The sequence below is a fragment of the Trachinotus anak genome, unplaced genomic scaffold (genome assembly GCF_046630095.1).
Source record: "Trachinotus anak isolate AG129_WGS33_773 ecotype Australia unplaced genomic scaffold, CSIRO_AGI_Tana_v1 ptg000033l, whole genome shotgun sequence".
Classification (NCBI taxonomy): Eukaryota; Metazoa; Chordata; class Actinopteri; order Carangiformes; family Carangidae; genus Trachinotus; species Trachinotus anak.
In genome coordinates this window covers 4,631,182-4,655,855 of record NW_027273884.1, presented here as the reverse complement: position 1 = coordinate 4,655,855, position 24,674 = coordinate 4,631,182, and the positions used below count along the sequence as shown (strand labels likewise).

The 24,674-nt window shown below is 40.4% G+C and overlaps 1 protein-coding gene across 2 annotated transcripts in view; it reads left to right on the top strand.

Annotated features, from left to right (window-relative positions):
• Positions 1-24,674, top strand: part of crybg1a (crystallin beta-gamma domain containing 1a) — a 45,747-nt gene that overhangs the window by 1,479 nt on the left and 19,594 nt on the right. The window contains exons 2-3 of one of the 2 annotated variants that reach the window (XM_071471120.1): positions 18,713-18,866; positions 22,496-23,919. In XM_071471120.1, coding sequence (XP_071327221.1) covers positions 18,713-18,866; positions 22,496-23,919 — 1,578 coding nt within the window. Of the gene's footprint in view, positions 1-18,712; positions 18,867-20,307; positions 20,470-22,495; positions 23,920-24,674 lie in introns of those variants that run through there. The other variant, XM_071471121.1, reaches the window with a different exon arrangement.

The window sequence follows — 24,674 nt, the reverse complement described above, 5'->3', positions numbered from 1 at the left end:
TTGTCAGGCTAACCTAGCCTGGCAGATGCTGTTGTGCTGGTTAAGGACTTGGCAGGTATTGCATAACATCCAATGCCGCAGTGAAAAACCTGCCGTGCAGGTACGACACATTTCCCGGTTCAGTCCAATTATACGTGGCTCGATCAAGTCACTGTTTTTGTCTAAGGCCTGGATCTGAATAAACATGACAGAGTGGCACAGCACGCACAGGTGACAGATGAATAGGACTCGTTTATTAAGAAGGGAAAACAGAACAGTTTGAGTCATATGATGATGGGCTGCACAATGTTATAGAAATGATCATGTCTCTTCCACTCAGTTTGATCAGGTGTAATATTGTTGCTTGGTGTTGTGTGTGCACAGTGGTGCAAAATAATGACCTCTGTTCACACATCTGTTTCAAACCTGCTGCGATAAACAGCCTTTGCTTCCCAAACAAAGACAAACTGTAGGCCAGCACGTTTCATTACATTTGAAACTGTCAAGTTCAATATGATGACTCTTTTAATAACCCTGTATTTGTTCACTTTCTGTGGCATCTGAGGCTGCTAGCAGCGGAGAAACTCCAAAACGAGCTGACACGTTTCATTTTATAAAGTCGTCATGGCTCAGCTTCCTGCTTGCACATCCAACACATTTGCAGCAACGTAATCGACCCTCTTTAGTCTCTGACCTCCTGATGTGCATTTGTACAGTTCAGCACTGATGATAAAATGTTCACCTTGTGTGCAGCAAACATTTCAATCAAATATTCCTACCAAAGCTGAAACAATTAGTTTGATTAATAGATTAGCTGATTGACAGAAAACTTTTACGGTAATCATTTAATTGTTTGTCATATTTCAGTCGTGTGGAACATTCTCAGGTGCAGCTTCTCCACAGTGGTTGCTTTGTAGTAAATGGAAATAGTTTTGAATTTTGAATGTTTTATAGAACAAATGATTTACTAGTTCATGAAGAAAATAATCTGCAGAATAGTTGAGCATGAAAAATAATTGTTAGTTACAAATTTCACAGACTCCGTTTATCAGATAGATTCAGCTCATGACATGCAGCTCATATAGTAAACAAGAGAACGGAGAAGATCTGATCAAGCTTATTCTTAAAAAAGGCACAAAAAAGGCACAAAAAATCACAAGCATACTGAGGATCAAAAAGCCCTGTCTACCGGAGTAGTATAGTTGTCAGCGATATGACACCAGTGTGTGTAATCAGTGTGTATTGAGATGATATAAATGTGTCTGCTGTCAGTTATCTTTTCTGCACTGTACCTTTGATTGTTTTAGATCATTGTAGGCAAACTTGCAAATGAATGAGAAGGAATTAACCTGTGGTGATAAAACATGATTTCAGCGGTACTTTAATTGAGTACTTGAGTAGTTTGACGTATTTAATTTACTTGACACTGATAATTTCGGGTGTTGTTTTGTCATTTTGGAATTTGTACTGAAAGAATTTAACTCCTTCATCACTCAAAAAGTATCAAAACACATAAAAGAGCTGCTGCTGAGGAGGAAAACAATATAGTTCAGGGCAGGTCTGCACCTCGCACACATTAGTGTGGTTGTTTACACTCCTCAGGCCCAGTGATCCGATCACAAGTGGACAGCTCTAAGTTCAGGTGTGAACACACCCAAGACACATTGAGGACGCATTTGAGGTCCGATGACACATGTGGCCACATTCTTTTAGCAGTGTTAACGCAAATGTGGTCGTCCTGGGCCATATTGGAGGACAGCCCACTCTAATGACCTTTTCAATAATATTTCTGTATTGAGGCAACTACTCGTGTGCTGTTTTGTAAGTGACAGACTTCATTCCAAGTTTTTAACCAGTGCCTCACTTTGCTTAACTGCACTCTGAACAACACAGTGTATTTTCCATAACAGCATGTAAGTGATTCTCTTAAGAAATCTTCAAGCACATAGAGCGTTCAGCCATGTGCCCTATATTCTATACCTGTGGTACAGAAACAGATACAACACTAAATATCTTATCAGTGAAAAGACTGTTTTGTAAGGGGATTAGATCACTGTAGGTTGAGGCATGTTTGTTCTGTCTTGTCAGATGTGAGGTGTCAGATGACGAAGGTGAATTTTGCCATAGCCGTTTTCCATTTACAGGCTTGTGATTTGCTGGAATCTGACCAGCCTGCAGCCTGTTCAAACTTACTGATAAAACTGAAGGATCTGAGAAGGTTGAGTGTTTGTGTTTGACTACTTGTTTGAGTGCCAGGGTGTGAGGATACATGCTTGGGCCTCTCTTAGGAACTGCAGCAACATTAAAAAGGTGTGTAATGTCTATAAAGAAAAGAAAAAAGCTATCCATTTCACTAAATTCCGTGAACTGAAGTGATTCTACTTGGTGAAAGCTCGTATGTTGATCCAAAACAGTCTAATCTAGCAGACTAGATAAGCCTGTCACACCCTTCAATAGAGGCTGTGCATTCCTGCCCTTACAATTTCTAGTCAATCCCTAAGGTGAGGGTGTGGAGGTAGAAAACTGAAATGAACAAGTCAACATTTCTGTGCACACCACACATTGTGCCATAGCAATGCAGGAATTAACAAGTAAATCACTCTTAATGCAATCACTAATACCAGGCAATTATTTGTTAAATCAACCATAATCATCTTGATTAAAGATGAATTATGATTATGACACAGGGTCATGACAATAGGTTATAAGTTGTTGAAGCTTATTTGGTGATTGAATGTTTATTTATTTATTTATTTTTGCCAAGCTTAATTCATCTCTGTTACGATGATTTTGGTGCATGTTATGCTGTTCAGACGTGTAGGTCTCATGTCATATGAGGCTGATATTGTAAAATATTCAGGAAAGTTCTCTTTACACTGATGACACTGAAAAAACCTGCACAGGATTGACAGCGTTCACTGAGCTGATGTTTAGCCCCCTGACCTTACTTCCCGTAAGGTATGATTGTATGCCAGTATTCACATCCTCATAGCCAGTATTCATATCCTCATTTCATAATGGTGGTATTAGAGGTTGACCGAAAGATCCAGGGACACCTGTGCTCTGATAACATTGAGTACCTTGTTCCACCATTGGGGAGCAACAAACGAGAACAGTCTGGAATGTGACTGCCTTGCGTGCAGGGATGACAATGATGACAGTGACATTCCTTGGAGAAGAAGCATATGCTCGTATGATTGAGTTCAAGTAGAGGGGCCAGATGCAGAAGTCACTCTGTAAGGAAGCATTAGTGACATGAATTTGATTCAGGCAGCCATGGATAGTCAGTGGAGGTCAATAAGCAATGGAGGACCCTTTTAGGCTGCTCCATTCTGGACCATCTGTAAGGGTTTCACTGTGTATGAAGGATGTCCCTCCAGACGGGCACTGCAGTAGTCAAGACGAAAGACATCCATGGCCTGTATCATGAGCTTGGTGGCATGCTGAGTCAGGTAAGACCTGATCATGGTGTATAGTGAAAAGCAGCATGACAATGGATGCCACATGATGAGAGAAGGATAGCTGGTCATCAAACTGAGCACCCAGGATTCTTGCGACCTTGGTTGGGGTAAGAGATGAAGACGATTTTGTGATGAGAGACTGATTGGCCAGGATGACTGGGAGCTCAGTCTTAGAGAGGGGTAGTTTAAGGTGGTGTTTCTTCATTCAGTTGACATGTCAGACAGACAAGCTGAGGGGGGGCGTCTGGCAGGGAACAACAGATATAGTTGGATGTCATCTGCGTAGCAATGACATGAGAAGCCATGCGAGTGGATAATTTGACTCAAAGAGGTGGTGCATATTGCAGACTACGGTAAAGATGCTTTTGCACAACTTGGAAATGTTTGAGTGAAAAAAATGGTGCTTATCACAGGACTTTGATAATTAGTTTCATAAATGTACTGAGATGAGAGGAAAAAGGAGAGACGCTGGGTGGAGATAACATAAAAAGAAACGTAAAGTCAGAGGCCGAGCTGGACACAAACACACACTCCCATACAGACAGGTGGTTTAAAGTTTGCAGTCAAACTTACAGCCAGTCTATGGAGTTTCAAAAATCCTGTTTAATTTGTTTATTTTTATATTACTTATCAAAACCAGAGATTACAAAGTGCTTTACAAGGAAAGAAAATGAAGAAAAACAAAAAAAATATACAGGTTACGTAGAGCTGAATGGTATATTATTATCATGTCCTTTTCTAGATACGAACATGTGGAATATTAAAATTGTGAAAAAGGTAACAATATGGATGAAATCTAATTTCTCGCACTCAACTCGCCCCTTGTCATGGCTGCCCTGCATGTACAGGTAAAGCCAGCACAATGAGCAGAGTAAGAGAGAAACAGAATACATACAGAAGTGAGTGCTATGTCCTGACGGAATCTTTCACATTTTTGTGATTGCGCTGTACTTACTTCTAGTAGAATGTACTTGAGCTGCAAAATTTCTCATCCTCACACAGCTGTCTGACAAAGTAACAGTGTTTGCCTGCATACCAATATTTTAGACAGCTCAGTTTCCCAGTGGCCATTAGTCAACTGACTGAGTCACTGTAATGAGTAAGTTCCTCTGTCACTGTCATTCCTCTTGCGTAATTATTTTCTCTGACAGTAATTCTTGGATGTTTGTCAGATTTCCCTCTGGTTTATTTCTGCTGTAAAGACATCAGGAGATGCAGTGACCTCGTTTCACTCGTAATTGATTTATTTCCTCTGTGGCAGCAAAACATGTTACACCAGCCTTCAGAAGCTCCTGCAGGTTAAACTGGACTAACCAAACACTTAAGGCTGATTAACTCTGAAAGCATCAGTACGGACGGACTTGAAAACACTTAGCAACATTAAGGCTACAAACAACCCATAATGCAGCGCTGTGTAAAAGACAGTAGTTGCATCTTTTGTCAACGATATTCATACTGTTGCATAAAAAGCAAGACAATGTGGACGTAATCTAAAGTATTTATAATATGTATATGTGGATTGGAATATATTTTATTTTAACCCCTTCCAACACTGCCTGGAGTGAGGTGAAGACAGTGGGCATTGATCACCCTATGTTATTTGGAAATTATTATTATTGCGGCTCTGATCAATAAGATATTTTTTGAAATAACTGCATTCTACATCCATTTGGTCTCATTATGCTTAATGCTTAATTTTCACTGTTGCTACACTTAAAATTACAATTGTCATATCATATATCATATCACTATAAATATGGAGGTATGGAATTTTGTCCATATCGTACAGCCCGAATTTGCAGACATATTCACCTAAATTGAATAAGGTTATGAAAACCACTGAATAGGTTTATAAAAGTTTATTTTAAAGAGGGCTTGAGGATTTGGTCAGGATTGGTGCTGATACTGACCTTATTAAATGGATTGAGGCTGACATGACTGATCCACTTCAGATATGGTTCCTCTGCCAGAATCAGCAGTTGAATTCAGTAATTCTGCCATCAGTTGAATTCCCTCAGTCACAGTAGACTGACAACTGAATTTTTAGCACCACAATTTTCCGCACCCTAACCCTACCACAGCTGGAACTTCTCTCACATGCAGAATCAGTTCTAACTGTCTGATTGTCAGTTTGATGAAATGATGCTATTTTAACGTGGGTACGTAGCAGCACAGAGAAGCGTGAAAATGTCTCAAGTGTCCTGAACCAGCTACTTATCAGCTGTGTGACAAGGAGGGCTTCATGACGTGATGCTAATGGAGATAAAATTCACTAGATCAAAACTTCTTATCACAGTATCATTCAAGATAGATCTGACGGAGCTTCCAGGAACAGTTCACCAGATTCACCCGGTCTACACACATCAGAGTGGCGACAGCCGAATCCTCCAGACAGGCGTTGTCGGATTTGAAGGCTCAGACTGACTTTGAAAGTGAAAATGTTTGTGTGCATAATGTGGACTGAGAAGCTAGGGGCTGGCTGTGGCTCAGTTCTATATATACACACCTGTCTACTATATATACACACCTATCCACACCTGCGCATTCATATGTAAACATGGATGAGACAGAAGGCAGCACTGCATTGATGCCAATCTCAGACAAACAGTGATACATCCAGATATTTAAGTAGTTTAGCTACTAGGCTACCGTGCTGTAGATGACTGTAAATATTCTGTGTGTTGGAAACGAGGCACAACCTTTGGGATCATAGGCATTCATGAATAAATTTGTTAATAAAATATGGTCAGATCTTCATCTAAGTTACAATAATGGACGAGCACAATGTAGTGTAACTAATAACATGAACTTCATTGTGTTCTTGTCTATATTGAAAACATCATTCAAATATTCACAGTGTAGGAGGGAAAATTGGAATGTGAATCCCACGGCTGGTGACAACAAACTAACAAAAGAGCTACTTTAACTTATAAAAAACACTCAAACATTTTGAGTTGGCTATTTCGAAGAAGTGTCTGCTGATGTGAACCCTGGCAGAAGAGATCTCAGAGGACCTTTAGTCGGTTTGCATAAAGCTGGATGGAGTTTCAGGGTAATCTCCAAGATGATTCCAAAGGCACAAGTCTCAGTGTGTTATTAGCTTGAGCACATTGTGTTTGTTAATACTTGTGACTTAGATAAAGATCAGAACACATTTCATGAGCAGTTCATGCAGAAAACCAGGTCATTCTCAGGGCTTCACATACTTTTTCACATACTCATGACTCTTCGCTTCTTGTTCTGCTGTGAAACTGGTGAACAAGCATTCACCATTACCACTTGTTGCATGTGCTCACTTGTGCAGGCAATAATTCAGTGTTGTTGTATACTGACTGTCAGTGGTACTGTAACATGATGATATCCTGTTATCATGTGGCTGAATTCTGTCATCCAAATTAATGATTCAAAGCAATTTGTAACCAAAAAGTTTGTCAAGTCATTGTTTCATAAATGAAGAGCTTAGTCTGATGCAATGTGAAACTGTGATGCACAGTTCATTTGATTAAACTGACTTACTTATTCATGATTTGAGCCATAGTACTATGTACTACTGTATTTGAACTCCACTGAAAGCCACTACACTACACCAGCCTGACAATCTGCTGCAGAAATTAGGAGGTTCTCTAAAATGGAAGAGAAGCAAGTGATGTTTTGTATTTGTATTTACTGCCAAGAAAATATTAGATTGATAAGGAATTACACTGAACAACCACAATGCATTTTCTACTTGCAGGTATATGGCATGTAGCTCAAACAAGCTTCACTTTCTGCACGTTGATTACTGCACACCATGTTTTTGTTGTAATCTTTAACTATAATAATAATCATCATAATCATAATCATAATAAGCTTCATTTATAAAGCATCTTTCAAAACACATTTACAAAAACAAGATAAAATTGTGGTCAAACAATAAAAAAATAAATGATAAAATAAACATTAAAAAAAGTTAAAAGGTTTGACAACATTGTGGAGGAGAAAACATGCAACAATGAGGCAGAGTAAAAATGAGAGAGAACATTCTGAAATAAATGAATCAATAAAATAAGAAGCAGGAGAAACACTTAATATGATAATAGATTTGAGAAGTTAGAAGTAGATTCAGACCCCGAGCACTGAGAAAGCACACCTATAAAAATGTGTCTTTCAGAGGGATTTAAAAGAGGCTAAAGACCTCGCCAGTCTAATCCATTCAAGGAGGTTGTTCCAAAGAGTCAGGGCCCGAACACAGGAGGCCCAGTCACGTTTGGGAATAATGTGCTCTGTTCTTTGGGTTTTAGCGAGAAGTCTTCTGCATTTTGGATGAGCTGTAATTTATGTAGACTCTGTTGGCTCAGACATGAGCCATAGAGACTTACAGACTTACAGTAGTCCAAATGAGAGGAAGTAAAAGCATGTATGACAGTCTGTAGAATTCCTACTGGATAAAATAAAATCCTGATCCTGGAGAATCTCCTGAGCTGCGAAAAACAAGACCAGACAACTGTGTTTAACATGCTTGTTCAGACTGAGCTGGTCCTCAAAAATGACACCAAGCTCTTTACAGCTAACTGCTATGTTGTTGCAACTGTTACTACTGTTATTACCATTAACAGGTAGCAGCACATCAAAGAAGATGCAACTGCAGTGTGCAGAAGTATCAGTGAGGATCATATTTGTGTCCGACACAAAGCACGGGAAAGGGAGGATGAGCAGGGCTGCTGTTGTTTTTTTTTTCTGTGAGAAGTTGTAAAGTTTTGTTTGGAAGTGGTTTTTATAAGGAAGGAAAAAAATATGATAATATTCAGTGATGGAAGGAATGAAGGAAGTCGTGGGCGTCAAGTGACGTCAAGGCAAGATATCACTTTAGTGTGGTAGTCGAAGCCAGATCAGACACACACTGGGTCCTCCCTCTGCACGAATCCACTGAGCCAGCAGAGCTTTTGACTTTGCAGCAGATCAGATGATAAGGAATGCTACTGGTGATGGATTTACTGCTGTTATAGTTTATGGCAACAGCACTGACAAACCTTTAGAGCCCTCAAACAGGATTTACCTCATTTTCCTTTGAAACTGGGGAATTCATGTCACATGTTCAACCAGCCATCCAGAGATACAAACATTTACATTTGATAAGACAAATCATATCTAAGTACTGAGCAACTGCACTGTTGCTGTGTTGGGTGCTGACCTGGACAAGATAGTGCAGAGTGATTGGCAGAAGGAGGGCTATGAAGGTGGGGTAAAGAAGACGTGCTCTAGGGAGGGCTGGGAGAGAAAACAAAGAATTCACTCACAACTGAAGGATATCGCTCCAGGGAGCAGGGCTGTGAAATTTGGTGTTATATGTTTTAACCGTTGAGAGGGATTTTTTTTTTCTGTGAAGCTTGAAACAGGTTTAGTAGTAGTAGTAGTAGTAGTTGTAACTGTTGCAAAAATCTGTGATGTCTGCATAATGCTGATTTGTAAAACATGATCTGTTGTGACACGCACCCACTTATGGAGTGGCCAGATTTGTGGAATAACCTTTGTAACCTTTGTTCCAGATTAATAAACCAAATGTGTCTGAGGAATGTTTCTTGTCACGTTGTCACCCACCATTATGACTGACAGGTGCAGTTAAATAAGATGATGTTCTCTTGAATGTCTTCTTCCTTTTGCTTGATTACAATTGAAAGATCTGTCTACAGCTAAATGAGAGGGAGGCATTAAGACATAAATTTAAACCTGTCAGCAACTAAATTCCTAATCTAAGAAGACCCGGGGTTTGTCCTGACCTCAGCTAAAGTCTCTAAGAATAGTAATACTAGTCAATAGACCAATGCAGCAAAAACACAGTTTCAGTATGGTAGTTCACTTTTTTTCAGCTGGAGACAAGCAAAGCTCTCTCGCTTGTAGTTTTGTCAGTGCAATTGCTCTTGGCTTGTACCCACAGCTGAATGCAGCACTACAAATTACAGCCCTTTCCTTCTGGTTTTAGTCTGTGGTGTAAAGTCACTTTGGAAAATGTAGGAGATCAGTGGTCCATATAGTTTGGTGAGTCCATACAAATGTTTTTTTGCAGGACTGCAGGGCCAGTGAATGTCTGTTGCCGAATGTCTGCAATGATTGTGCTGAAGCTACGCCATTGGTCGGCTGGCTGAGTGTTTGGTGGTTCCCCCTGGCTGTAACTCTTTCAGAATGAATTGGCGGAACATTTTCTATTGCAGGGGAACGTTTACAGCCAGTGTTGTCAGCTTAGAACATTTATTGCCCTTTCGCTACTTTTTTTTTTTTTTTTTTTTTTTCAAAAAAGCCCCTAGTAACAAATCTAGTAACATTTTGGCTAAACCTGAGCTTCTTTCCAATTCAAGAGAGTCACCAATATTTCTGTACAGAAGCAAAGGGCAAATCTCTCTGGTGTCTACTCTGTTCAGTGAGCGGCAGAGAGGTGGACAGAGAGGTGGACAGAGAGGTGGACAGAGAGTGTACGCTGTGAGAGAGCCAAATAAAAACAGCTGTGTTGAAATACTGTATCTGTTTGCTTCTCTCCTCCTCACATACACAGTAAAGGGCTGACACTGGCTGACAGAAGGCAGAATGTAAATACAATGGGATGACATCATGGATATGCTAATTAGCATATTTATGTTTAGCAACTCCTCCAGGTGGCTTTATCTATTTTCCAATGAAAGTAGTTGTTTACAGTGTTTGCAGTCCAGGCATGCAGGCTTTGATCTAGTCTTGTTAATACTGGCTGGGTAAAATTGAAAAACCAGTTTTCTGAAGTACAATAGAAAATAGTTCAATCCAAAGAGTGTTGACAGGGCTCAAGAAGTTGTGTTGAAATGTGTTGATCGGGGGAGTGACGTGATGTGTTCGGTGAAAGGTCAATGTTGCCGGTGTTTTTAAAACAACAGGAAGTTCATTTTTGTAGTTTGCCTGCTGATTTAGCCGCTTATCTGCATGATCAGCAGTTGGAGCTGCAGCAGTGGCTGTGACACATAGCTTAGCTCATTTGAGACAAATAAGGTGCATTAAAACACTTAGCACCCAACTATCAGACACTGTACTCCAGAGATTGTCATTATAAATGTCCATACATCTGCTTAGAAATGAGAAAAAAAAGGCGCCGTTCCTTCTAACTACAGAAATTGCCTGAGAATCATCGAGTTCAATTCATCTAGTGTGATAGTTGGTCTGTCCTTGGCTGCATTACAAACAGGAAACAGCAAACTTTTAATGGTGCCAATTTGCTAAAATGTAAATACATGCTAAATGCGAAAAAAAAAAGGGTCTCAAATTGTAGCCCACAGCGAACTAACTGACTCCATGGCAACATGACACACATTGTTTACGTCCCCTAAAGACCTCTGATTCTTGGAAAAGCAGATGCAAACTCTGAATCTGTATGTGAATGTCTATGTAATTGTGTGCACGCTGCCATTTGATAAACCGGCCTTCATTTGAAACAGGTCCCCTGACGAAGCCAGGGTTGAATAATTATACGTGGATTTCAAAATAACAGCTATATAACAGCAACAACTGCAACTAGTACAACCAGAAATACATCTGCTGCTGAAACCGTGCCAGCCTCTAACCAGTTTAATGAATATGTGCTACTACTGCGTGGAAAAGGTAGAGCTATTTTTCCTTTTGTTTCATTTGTTTCTTGTAATAGTGTCGTAGTATTGTGGGGCCTGATACTGCTACTGTAGAAATTCCTGGATGAATCAGGATAAACAGAAGCCTCAATTGGTAGATTGACTGAAGGAATTTTATGTTTGTAATTATCGACGAAGTTGTAATTTGTTTTCCTAAAAGCCAAGTAGTTAAACGTTGGCTCTCAGATCCTCAGTCGTGACTGTTGGTCCTTGTGGTGCCGTTGATTCCTGTGTACTCACAGTATGACCTGTGCTCTCTTGGCTGTGTAAGCATCTGGTTTTGTTTAGTCCATTATTTGACTATGTCATTCAGTTCTTTCACATGTCAGCAGTTGTTTGCCATTGTTCTGTAGAGCGGAGTACATCCATAAGAACCTTTCACTAAAGGGGCACTTAAAAGGAAAGTTGCAGAAGTGGAATAATGGTATCTTGCGTGTGCATATTTGTTTCTGTCTGTTGTATAGATGTCCATCCCTCTTGTCAGTCAGTATTTACATGATGGATACATTTTGACCTGCAATGGCCGTGTGCTTCTTACTGACTGGCAGTCAGAAAGTCTGGGTGTTAACTCCAGGATAAATACTTCATTGTTGCATCTTTGTGTCAGTATGGCCTCAAACTCAGCCATTAAAATCAAGGTGAGGGAGCAGCAAAGAGGCTGGAGTAACTAAAGTAAACATGACCTTTGTTCAGTCCTCAAAAACAAACATGCTATTGACCCTGAATTCATTTATTCGTTGATAGAACAAAAAGGAAACTGAAAAAATACTGTCCACACCAGCACACATTTCATGCAGCTGCGCAGTTGTTGCAGAAACACACCTCCATGACTGCAGGAGTGGTTTCAGTCCAGTTGGGATTAGCAGTGTGGGCTGACTCATGTTTTCTCCCTGGTGAAGAAAGTTCTTATTGTTCAAGGAATTTGAGGAAATTTGGAGTTAATCATCATTATTGCAACACACTAAGAACAGGAGACAGCTTTGGGAACCACTATTTTGTTGTATCTTAAACTTCTGTTCCTCAAAATTCTGCTCTCTTTGCCACTTTGCATTTTTATTTTTGTATGAAACAGAAAAAGGCGCCTAAGGCAAGAGTAAACTTGGCAGTTAGTTATTCATTATTCATTTCCGAGAAGACATCGTCTTACACTTTGCATTGCAAATCCTATTTAGAATTTGATGATACTATAGATATGGAAACCCATTCCTGCCAGGAAGATTAAATGCTAGTAATGAAACAAAATTATTACTATAAGTCAACATTTTGACTTGGTGATCTATTATCTATTGTAAAAATAAGGAAACACAAAATTATCTTAAGAGGCAACACATATGCATATACATGTGCAAAGTATATGTCAATATATATCAAGTGTGCTAATATATAGGGAGCCACCCCCTGCCCCATCCACCAGCAAGCAATGAAAACAACGGAACAAAACAAGGGAAAATACTAAATAGTGATAATGATAGTAATAATAAGATAACCAGTCCACCAATCTGAACAACCATATCATTGTTCAGGTCGGAGGACCCTCTGGAACCCTCTGATATGATCCATAAGAGTGTCTCCTGAAATAGTGTCCCTACGATGCCAGGCATACCAGCCCTTGGTTGTCATGGTTACAGTGGTAAAAACGTAACTGTACCGAGAGAGGCCTACCTACCTCGGCTTGCTTAGTTTTAGGCACAAAAACAGCTTAGGTTAGGTTGAGGAAAAAAACATGATCTTTCTCAACATTAGACAATCTTTGCCATCACAGCTACAAATAAAAACTTTGTCAAACGGTCATGAATACCAGAAATCCATCCATCCACCTCAACCTCCTTCTGACAGGGACTTTGTCACTCTAATTACTGCATCACCGCACTTTTCCCTTTGCTCCTGTCATAATTACCTAGGCCACTAGATGTCACCTAGCAACCAAATGTAATTATGGGTCATAATAACCTGATGCACAAACAATCTATGGGCTCACACACACACACACACACACACACAAACAAAAAAAACACAACCCCCAGTTTTCCACCCCTAATAACTACGACTATTATTAATCTACTACTATTATTATTATTATTGTTTTTTGATGCCAAATAACAGGTCAAATTTTATCTACTAAATCAAAATTGATATAATAATTTACTAATATCTTTAATCTACTCATATAATATCTACTAAAGTATCTTATTATTTTTGATTTTCATTTTCTTTTCATGGGAGAAAGTGACCTCCATACCAATAAAAAAAAAATTAAAGAGAGTACGAAATACTCTTGAAAAAAAATGATAGACACGACAGGTTTCTATCTCCCCTTCTAAAGTCAACATGTTTGCATTACGAGCTGCCGTTGTACTTGTGGTGACATTACAAATGTCTCTCTTCCTGAGGGTGAATGTAACAATGAAATATTGTTTGCGTCTTATCACTTCCACTACACTTCGCTTTCTGCAGGTTGGAGCACACATGCAATTGGCTCTATGTTGGAAATACAATGTTGGCTGTATGTTTTCAAAAAGATGCATCATATCTGCACTCTTCAGTTTAGTAAAATGCTTGAAATATTGACAAACATGCTGGCTTGATTTTCATTGCATGCCATCATACTGGTTATTGGTCCAAGCAGAAGGCTGCAGCCTACTGGTTGTTACAGACCCGCCCTGCATCTGGCAAACACTCAGCCCTGCAGCAGTTGTTCAGGCACTCCCAAAAACACAGTAGCTCTTACAAACAACGGCTGTTTTGGAGCCATAGTGTGAAGTCAATTCATAGTCTATTTATATCTTGTCATTAACACTTTACTACATTTTCTTTTTGTATTAGTTTGTTTGTTATATAAATACTTTATTTGTTGCACAGAATAACATCTGCCCCAAATGCAGCTGTTGTGTTGTCTGAACTATGAAGTGAAAAATTAGAACCACAGAGTGTTCGCCTTTAGTTTCTGCTGAATAGTGGCCAGCTCCAAGTTTCTCATTGGGCAGTTTGACCCTGGAACAAATACTTACATCAGGCAGCAGTCCACTCATGCCCAGCCTGCATCACAGCCTGTTGTGTAGAGCAGTCAAATCCAGAGTTTTCAGAGGGTTTTCAGTTTTTTATATGAGAACAAGATAATATCAGCAGCCTCCAGTGACTCATTATACCTCTTATATACCCAACAGAGGGTGAGTCAGTAGTTGAAAGCTTTCCATCCCTTGTTTGAGTTTATTCAGTAGCTCTACACACATCTGCAGGTTTGCTGAGCTAACTGAAATCTGTTTGTTTTATTTGCCTGTTTGTTGGAGCACAATAAAAGATGAGTTGGTGTTGATAACCTTTTCCTAGCACTAGCATGTTGTGTCAGTGCGCTCCTAATCTCTGGGTTGCAATGTATGCAAATTTACAGTGGATTAAGGTTTGGTTTGGTGGAAGTTTGTGCATGAATATGCCTGTATAATGTCCCAATGCTTAATAGTTGATATATCTTAGATCTATACATGTATGGAAAACATAGATTGGAGTTGTACTTTTCTCTCAGACAGAGTTAAGGAACACATTTCTCTGGCTAAATGATATATATATACAGCAGTAACATTACTAAGTCAACTCAAGTGGCCATTCAAGGAATTGCATTTCTTGGCAAGTTTTTCCATCCATTTGATGTCATAATTATTTATTAAATGCCAATTTTAATTCATGAAAAAACTTGCTGTTTTTCCAGCAAGTGGAAAAACATTTCCACTTGCTGTTGGGTGATTTGACAATATTTGCCACGAGATGATATAAAAGTATGAACTAGTGCATTTTCGAAGATAGCTTAGGTATTTTAGGTATTTTGAAATCCCAATATGGCTAAGTGCAATATCCCAATCCCCGGTGCTCCAGTTTTTTTTTGTTTTTTTTTTTGAAAGAGGTAAAATGTGTCGACAGAGATGCCTCAGCCTGCAAGTTACATTCTCCAGACATAAGGGAACATGCTGGTTTGGTACAAGCCTCAACAAAAATCATATTATCATCATTTTATTACATTATAATTTTTTTTCAGTTAAAATGAACTGAAAAATGCCCGTTCCAACTGAAACTGTGACTCATCGCAATTGCAATATCTGCACAAATAATCGCAATATGTTTGTTTTTGCTTATCGTTCAACCCGAGTCTGAACCATAAACTGAGATTTTGTCATACTGTTTAAACCATGGTTATATTAGAACATTGTGTAAGTCACCCACTTTATGGTCAAGATTTAAACCTCGGACTTCAGCTGCGTCACACAGTTTTACAGCTGTTTACTTGCTGTAAATACTGTACATTACTGAAGGTGCTGGTTTTGAGAATATAGACTTGCAACATTGCAGCTCTGATATCCTATCGCACATAACTATTTAGACTCAACTTGTTTAGTAGCTGTGTTTACGAGGACTAGACAAGGGAACACCTACAGTGAACTTCAGAGCATCAACCACATCAGCTTTCCTAACCTTATATTGTTTATTCATATACCTTGTGCTCTGTGTACTCTATTAAACCAAATCTTTGCTTGAAGATGAGCTTCTGCCACCAGAAATCTTTGACGAATGGCATCAGTCGCTGTAGTGTATCAAAGACAAGACAAATACTCATAAAAATCCCAAACTGTGTGCTCACAGCAACAGTAGAGCTTTTGTCTTAGTGCAAGAAAGAGAAGGTTCAGACAAGTCAGAGCCGGTTTGTTCCTGCGTGTTGACAGAGTGTGAGTGAGGCAGACTTCTCCTCAACAAGTTCAGGGGTTATACAGGTTGCTGTCTCTGTTTTGAAAACGGCACCTGGCCTTCAACCATGTGTGCTTACACACACCCTAACTCTTTTGAAATACAGCCTGAGGGTTATGGTGGGGTCAAAGGTTGCAGAATGCACTGGTCACTTTTTCCACTCACAATAAGCTTTCACTGAATTCAAAGCTGCCCACCCCAGCCCTGTCTCACTGTTTGATGTGTTTGAAATTATATTGAAACACAAGTCAGTGCAGCAGTGTGGTGGGTAGGCCCAGTGAAACAGAGCATTGGCAGGTTGTCTTTCATATTACACCAAGATCCTTCATGACTGTTTAGTTGGTGTAATGGTTCTTTCAGTTGTAGGCATCTGTGCACTGATAGCAGTTGTTTTCACTGTATCTTTATTACACCACAATGCAACAAGATATATTTTTTTTCTTTTTAAGCTGGAGTTATACTTGTTTAGAGGTTGTTGCATAGGTGAAGTTAACACAGGCCTCCTCAAAAACACATAGAGAACATGTATAGAGAGACCATGCAGAGATGGCACGTCTAATAGCGACAATGTAAAGTAAGTTAAAGAAACACACTGTTATGTGATGTGGCAAACCCACTGAGTGAATGCATGAAACAGCTGGATTACTGTGGGACACATCCATCTGCTATCACGCTGGTGCCATGACAGTCGATGTGTGAAATCCCACGCCATACTATAAATCACCTCACACGCTGGAGGCATCTACAGCGGGACTGTAATACCTGATGCACTGGTTATAACCCGGTGTAGGAGCTGAGGATGTTGTTCTCTCTCCACCTGCGTGTATCAGCCTGCTCGCACTCTGACGTCATTTTAATTCCCATGTGGCCACATTTGATTGAAAGCAACAAGTTTATGCTTGTGTCTTTGGGGGTGTTGAGAGGCATTTTAAGGAAAATGTCCAGTATCCTCCTCTGTATTAACTCCTGCTTCTCCTCCTAATTTAAGTTGAGTGTCTTCCTGCATGTTGTGGATGGTGTGTGGGTTTGAGTCTTGTGGTGGTCATGGGGCTTTACTTGGCCTTTCTGGTGGGTGGAGGGAGGTAGTAGAGGGTCTGGGCCCCTGTTCTCCTTTACACTACCTCATGATCTCTTCCACGTAGAGATGATGCCACATCCCAACAGCCACACCTCCCAGGAACTCAAACCCCCTCTGCCATCCCCCCTCCTCTCCACCTTGACCACTTCAAACCCACTCTTCTTCTCCAATTTATTACTGAGAAGACTCATTTTTCCACTATTGTTCTCTTTCTTTTTCACTTATATATTATATTTTTGCATTATATATTGCATACTACCAGAAAATGCCTATATTCTGTCCTTAACCCCCCAGCCCATCTTAGACCCTGCCCTCTGTTTAATACAAAGCTTGTCTTGATTAACCTATCTTAAGTCTGTGTTAAATGACCTGATGTGTTTTGTCTTGCTTCACCAGAAAAAAAAAAAGAAAAAAAAAAAGGAAATTAAAAGAAAACACCCACTGTATGAACAAGGTCTATGTTAGATCATTATGACTTTTTAATACCCACAGGAAATAACACAATCAGAAGATCAGTTTTATCAAAGCCTGCTCAAATAGTTCTCTGTCATTTCACTGCTTGAAACAGAGAATAAATCTTGGATCCGATCCCTCGTCTACTACTGTACGCTAATTATCGAACTGTTCCTCAGGAAAAAATAATTCAGTATCACCAAGCCACTTGCTTTGAAAAGGTTGTGTTCATTTCCACCAGTCAGCAACTAACTGACTTGATTTCAAAGTCTTTACCTAAAACAAATGCCGCAAACAGCGACGTCAACTTCACTGACTTCCTGTCAGGGCTCAGTGGAAAACCAATCTGACACTGCCTCCTTGTGGGGAAACACAGTAATGCACAGGCTCGTGTTGTGTTGGTCACAGCTGAAGTTTTGACAGACCATCTCCTGGAGTCAGCTGAAGATCTTTTCTCCTACATCTCCCATAATGTGAAATGCATGCAATGTTGCTGCAAAAGAAAATGATGACATCTGGATATGTTGCATTTGGAAAAAAATAATAATAATAATAATTCCATCACAGCTTGAGGTTTTGTTTGCATACTTATTAACAATAGCTGATCCCCTCACATACGTCATATGACGGCACTGCCTTGCATTGCAAATATAGCACATGTGTTGTTGAGAAGAGGTGGAATGCCGTCCGTAACGCTGTTTGCCTCACAGCGCAGAGGACTGTTTGCCTTCAGACTGGGTGTGAGTCGTCTGTAAATGCTCGGAGGCAACTTACTAACTTTGGCAGCAGAAAAAAAAAAAAGCGCTCCTCCTTGAAACAGACGCGCCTCCTCATGCCTCACACGTGTTCTAAAATCCTCAGTGGCTCTCTAATTGCTCGGTGTGCACGGTTCACCGCTGAGGTTTTGATTGTTGTCTGTCAAGTGTCATATTGTCTGTTTTTCCAACTTGACGCAAAGTCAGAATGAAACACGTCAATGCATTTAAGAACAATTAGAGGCAGCAGCACCTAAGAGCACTAACATGTCCTTTAAAAAGCTGAATCAGGGCTGGGTTTGAGGTTTTATTTGTTTATTGCTCATAACTAACACTATGTAGGTTTTTGACCGAAGCCAACCCAGAAACTTCTGTCGCAACTAAGCCTGTAAAGTATTGTGTTCATGGGTCCATGGATATTTTTCCTTATTATATCATCTTTAATTTGTAATTGGAAATGTCTGTACATATTCAAAGAGATGGAGTTTGAGGAGTACATAGTAAAGCATTAGCATTATACAGTGAGAGGTGAAACAAAAGCCTAATGACATAACATCCTCTCTGCCCCCCCCCCCCCCCCCCCCCCCCCCCCTTTCTCTCTCTCTGTCTGTGTTTCCTGCCTCTCTCTACCAGGAGCTATGACCAGATGAGTGTTTCCACAGAGTGTAGTTTCCGGACTGAATCGGACTGGGACCCAGATTCTGAGTCCACCTCTATGGTCAGCTTCGACATGACTCAGCCAAACAGCCCTGCTTCACCCTCCAAATTACCTACTTCACCCTCCAAGGTCAGTTTTACTCACACTTTCACATTTACTTTCAGTGTTGGACTGAAAACTAAACTTATTTACTTTTCCTTGTGCTTCACTTTAGTATTTACAATTTATGCTACATTATACTTCTTCTCCACTGCTTTTCAGAAGCAAATATTATGCTTTTTACTCTGCACTGCATTTAAGTACTAGTGACCTCTCTGAGTAAGATTTAACATCCATTACATCCAGCATTGTAGAAACTAGTTTATGTCTCTGACTCAACCGGAAAGAACTGTAAAATGCTTCTTATACATTCATGCATCAGCAATAATAATCCATTGATAATATATATATCACTCAGTGGGGTCATTTTTCTGCATTTTGAGCACTTTATACTTTTTAAATGTAATTATCAAGGGGAAAAAGCACTGGATTAAAATTAAATTAGTATTTCCAGACATACTCAGTGAAAATAGTTGCAGAAAATGCTCAGAAAATCACACTTGCCACTTCCCACATTTGTAGGAAAATGACGCTTCCTGCACAAGTCATGCTGCTGTGTCTATTATAGTCTGTTGACCGAGGGTTCAAGAAACACCACTGATGACTCAACAGATGCAAAAAGCTCCAAAGTAATGAGGTCACAGGTGAAAGAAAGTGGGGCAGCATACAGTAGATAGGTGCATTCAACTTGTACATTCAACAGTGGATAAAAATCCAGCTCAGGTGATCATTGAGTAGTTTGTTTTATCTGGGTTGTCTGGACTTTTCCAGTTACTATTTAATGCAGATTTAAGCGTATCATAATCATGCTCTCCTTTGCGGTTTATTCTCTTAACAGTTACACAACTGTGTGACATCACCAGTTTCAGCCTATTTCCTCTTATTTCAGCCTGCAAGGGACAGTGCTAGCCTGCCTTAGGTGATTGAAATAACCCAATTAGGGGCTGTAAAAGTGTGCTTCCCCTTTAAGATGACCTGCACACACAGAACATATATCCTATGGGATTCCATTGTCCCTGGGCAACTTTCCATAGACTCAAACCTGTCCAACCTGCTCTCAGTGATATTTGTGTCAGTGGGAGACACACCAGAGTTTGTTCATGTGTTTTATATTAAGAGTTTTCAGGAATTCAAGCATCTCATATATGGGCTGTATATTTATCTACCAGAAAGATTTTTTTTGCACTTAACTTGCATTAAGTTTATTGCTGAAAGAAAATGGCGTAAACTCATTTTGTTTACACTGTGGCGAGCAGGAAATGGAAGATGCAATGCCCTGCAGTATTTAACTGTAATTAAGATCAACATCATTGTTTCTGTGTTTGCCTTTATTATTATCTGCTAGTGAGATCAGAGAATGAAGCAGAGCCTTGACTGACAGATAAGGAAGTGGGTCAAAATGCACACAGATATTATATCTCCTCCTACCTGACATTTGCCAATGCTATGAGTAAATACGAGGAGAATGCTCACTGGCGAACACCACAGCAGTGGCTTTACATAGGCGGACGACAAGTCGCCACTCAAGACCTAAATATACGCTGAACAGGGGATACTTCATTTGTGCTTTTATTTTTTTAATGTACTCTGCTTCAACACAGTGGATTTGTGAATGAGTGGAAACAACCTGGAGGTACAGTGTCACAGCTTCGACTACAGATAAAAGCAAATACAATTGTAGATCTAAGCAAAGATATTCAGAGATGTTTCTGGACTTCATTCTGTTTAGACATGAACTGGAAAGCCTGGTCGCTGACTCCCTTTACCTGCCGTTTGCTCAGTGAAAGTATTGGTGAGAGTGACTGGTGACTGGTTTTTTTTTATAAAAGAAAACTGCTGCTGTTCAGAAATATTCAGGTTTAACTCTCAGAACAGTTGAGATAAATGTACATGTATTTACTTTCTCACTGTAGAGTTCCTATTCTCAAAGATACAGGTTGAATTCTTCTTAAATAAAAGAACAGCAGATAACAGATGTCCCATTGATTTACCCAGCGTTAGAATGAGGAAGGGAGGGGTTGTCTGTCCACACCCTTTTAGTTTGACTGGATTGTGAATTTCTTTTGCGTGTTTGCCATGTGAAGAGTCTTTCACAATATTTTTTTTCCACACTGTTGCAGTGATGCAAATGGCCATGCCCTCAAGTCAGGCACTTTGTTCAGAGCTGGGACACTTAACTGTGGAAACACACAAGTAATTACAGCTGTTTGTCTTCTCATAAGAGAGGACTGACTATCACTGAAGTAGGATACTGGCTTTTATATTTGATTTTACAAGCACGTTTGTGACTGCCTAGTTTAAGGATCTGAGGATTGTTGCGTTTTTAAAAATATAGAAATATTCAATTCTTTCATCTGCTATTTCTGCAATCTAAGCATTAATTAGACATCAAACTCCAAAGGAATTCAACAGGTTAGACTCCAGGAAGTCCAGATGGTATGTAACTGTTGTCTTTAAACGGTGGTTCATACTTCTTGTCTGAACATGTGCTCTTATACTGTGACTACAGTTGGTCAGGTTTTTGCAAGGTGTGTGTTATGGCAGCATGATGGGGTTTTTTTTCAGGATCTTCTTAGCTGTGCCTGTCAACCCTGTTAAAAAGTCTCATGGACACACTAAGATGTGGTTTATATTTGACTACACCAGTAGGTCACAGTCGCTGCTGCTGTTTCATGCTGTGCTGCGCCTTTAATGTTACAGTTGATAATAATGCAGCTCTCATAGATCATTAGTCTGTTTTCAGACCGAAACCTGTCTTGTTTGACTTCATTATTTTATTGTCTATGTGCAGTTGTTATTGGGTTAGGGTAGGGTGACCCTTGAGCTACTGTAAGCATCAAAGCAGTTTTATATCTGTCTAGTTAGTCATTAGTTGCCCCACTGCAGCCTGACTGTTCTACCAGTGTTTTGTTATTTGCACCAGGATGTCTGGACTTAGCCTCACCCTTTTCAGAAAATAAAATTTCACATATGTTCTTTACAAATGTTTGACCTTTTTTCACAGTATAAGCAACTCAGAGAATTAAGAAAAGAAAAGATAACAGAGAGGACACACATGATTTTTTGGCATTTTACGTACTTATTTGATAGGACAGTGTAAAGAGACAGGAACTGTGGGGACAGAGAGAGGGGGAAAGACATGCAGCAAAGCATCACCCCCAACAGGCTTTGACTTCTTAAGACATAATTCTATCAGTGACACAAGCTCAGGTAAATTTGTTTGTTATTTTTTTATAATGAAACTATTTCTTCAGTTTTCTGTATGTTTTCCTAACTTGTGCATCTTTATCTTGTCATTGTTCTAAACTGTTGTCTAAGCTTTTATTTTGATATTTACTAGTTAGTTTTTAGTTTTTACAATTGAATATGAGGGTGCAGATCATTTATTGACTTCTCCCTAATTCAAGATCATTTCTTGCCTGGAGGTATCTTAAAAATGCAATTGTGGTAGTTTGTGTATTAACTGCAGTTCATGAAAGAAATGTACAGTAAATTACATTTTTCTGGCTGAGCTTTTGGCTGCATATCCATTGCAGAGCATACTTTTTAGTTTTCATTTTCTGTTTTACTTTTAGAGCAAAGCCATAGACAAAAGGTGTGCCGTCTGTTTTCCCCCACTTCAATATTTTCCTGTCTGTTTCCTGCCTGTCCTCTTTCAGAATCCGGAGGAGAAGAGGGGAATGTTAGATCGCCTCAGCAACTTCTTCAGCTCCAAGAGAAGGAAGAGCAGGAGCAGGCAGCATTCAGATGCCTCCACTGATACGAGCTGCCCAACATCCCCCTTGTCTCCACATTCACCCCTGTCTCACCAGGAAGATGGGCTAAAGACTCCAACTCCCTCTCGAAAAGATCACGATGAGACCAGAGCGGGTGCGGGTGGTGGTGGTGACACCCTCAGCCAAAGCTCCAGTCTCAGTGCCTCCAGCGTGGTCTTTCTGTCGAGAGATGAAGCGGAGCTCCCGTTCGCAGACAGTGACAGCAGCGGCCGAAGCAGTGTGAGGGAGGTGCATGTGTGCAGAGTGAGCATTGCTAGCGGTGAAGGGAATTCTGGGAATGTGACTCCCACCACTGTGGGCCTTGCTGCTACCACTGATCCAAGTGCTGATCCAAGCTCAGAATTGGGCTTTGCTGAGTCGGTGGTGAAGGAAGTAAGCAAGAGGCTGCAGGTTCATTTAGAAGAAAGCATCCTGAAGAATTTAGAGGATCCCAGTGAGGACAGCACAGTCACCCCCACCACACTGGTGCCATTCAAAATCCCCCTTTCCAAGACACCCGAAGGTCCAAAGTCTCCAAATTTAACCTCAATAAGCTTAGCGTCAAAGAAAACCTGTGTGAAAGTTGGAGAGAAGGGGCACAGTACTGTCCTGACAGGAATAACATTAGGATCACAGTCATCCACCTCTCACCTCATCGTGACTCAAGAGGAAGTTGAAAATTCTCAAGACAGAGAGACAGAAAGCTCAAGAGCCAGGAGGAGGGTTCAGATAGTCTCTGGGGAAAATTCAGCCACGGCATGGAGCCCTTCACCTGAGAGAGAGGAAATACCCAGAGGTGATTCTCCTATCCAACTCCACAAAGCCATATGGGTGGAAACGCACCTGGGAGAGGACGAGGAAGGGGAAAGGGAGGGGGAGAAAGAGACAGATATAATGAAAGAAGTGGAGGAGGGCTACAGAGCAGACTCGCCTCCCGTGTTGGCTATACCTGTCACCGTAATTCCAGAGGATGACTCCGTGGCTGCAGACAGCCCCTCTACCCCCTCAGAAACTTTGCCGCCCAGTGGCAGCTCGCCAGAATCAGCCATCTCCTTGGCACTGACTACAGGGGAGTTCCAAACAAGCTCACCGCGGCCAGAGGAGCCTGACACTGGCACAGGCTCAAAGCAAAGTTCCCTTCAGGAGAAACGCAGACCGAGAGAAATCCGTGTGACGCGCAAGACTGTGAATCTGCCTTCAAAGCACAAGGTTTTTGCCCAGAAAGTGCGCGTTAGCCCAGAGCCAAGTTTGCACGGGAATGAAGCAACAGGAGAGGAGGACAGCAGAGATTCAACTTCAAAGGTTTCAGATACAACACAAGTGAAACAGTGAGTATCTGTCTATTTGAATTTTCTGCAGTTATTGTTTAATAGCCCCTTTGTTCCTGGGGGAAACACAAAGCAGGGGAGCTGAAGAGAGCTAAGCTGTCTATTTTGTTCTGTCTGTTTTAATGTTCTACAGTTATTGTTTAAGAGCTCCTTTGATCCTGGGAGAAACAGACAGCTAGGCATCCACACAGAGCTAAAGCTGACATGCAACATGAGCTCTGAGTTCCCATGCCCCATTGTAGCAGAGGAAGACAAAGCAAGCTAAACCTGAACTTAGGCTCTGAAATATTCATATACAGTCCATCTAATCATCCCAAAACACTGTAATCTTCTGTAAAACACTGTAGATTACCCTTAAAATTCCTGAAGTAGTTGTTGCTGACTAAAAGATAAATGTAGTCATGATAAATGAGGATTTTCTTTTTCATTTTCTCAAGTTTGAATTGAAATAAAGGTCACCTTTGCTGTGTTTACCTATGGTGTATATTCACTACCAGAAGAAGTTAGTCATTACAGAACTTGACGGGCAACTGCAACTACTGCCGGCACACTTCTGTTTGTATATATACGTATGTATATATACAGATAGTGCTCTCAAAAGAACAAGAACATGAATACGGTTGTGACCGTGGTAACACCTTGTAAATTTTTGAGTAACTGTGCACTCCAGGCTAAAGGAGGTCGTGCCCGAAAAATACCTGAATACTGAGCCTAATTTATGGTTTCAGAACTACTGGAGGGTGGAAGTCAAGCAA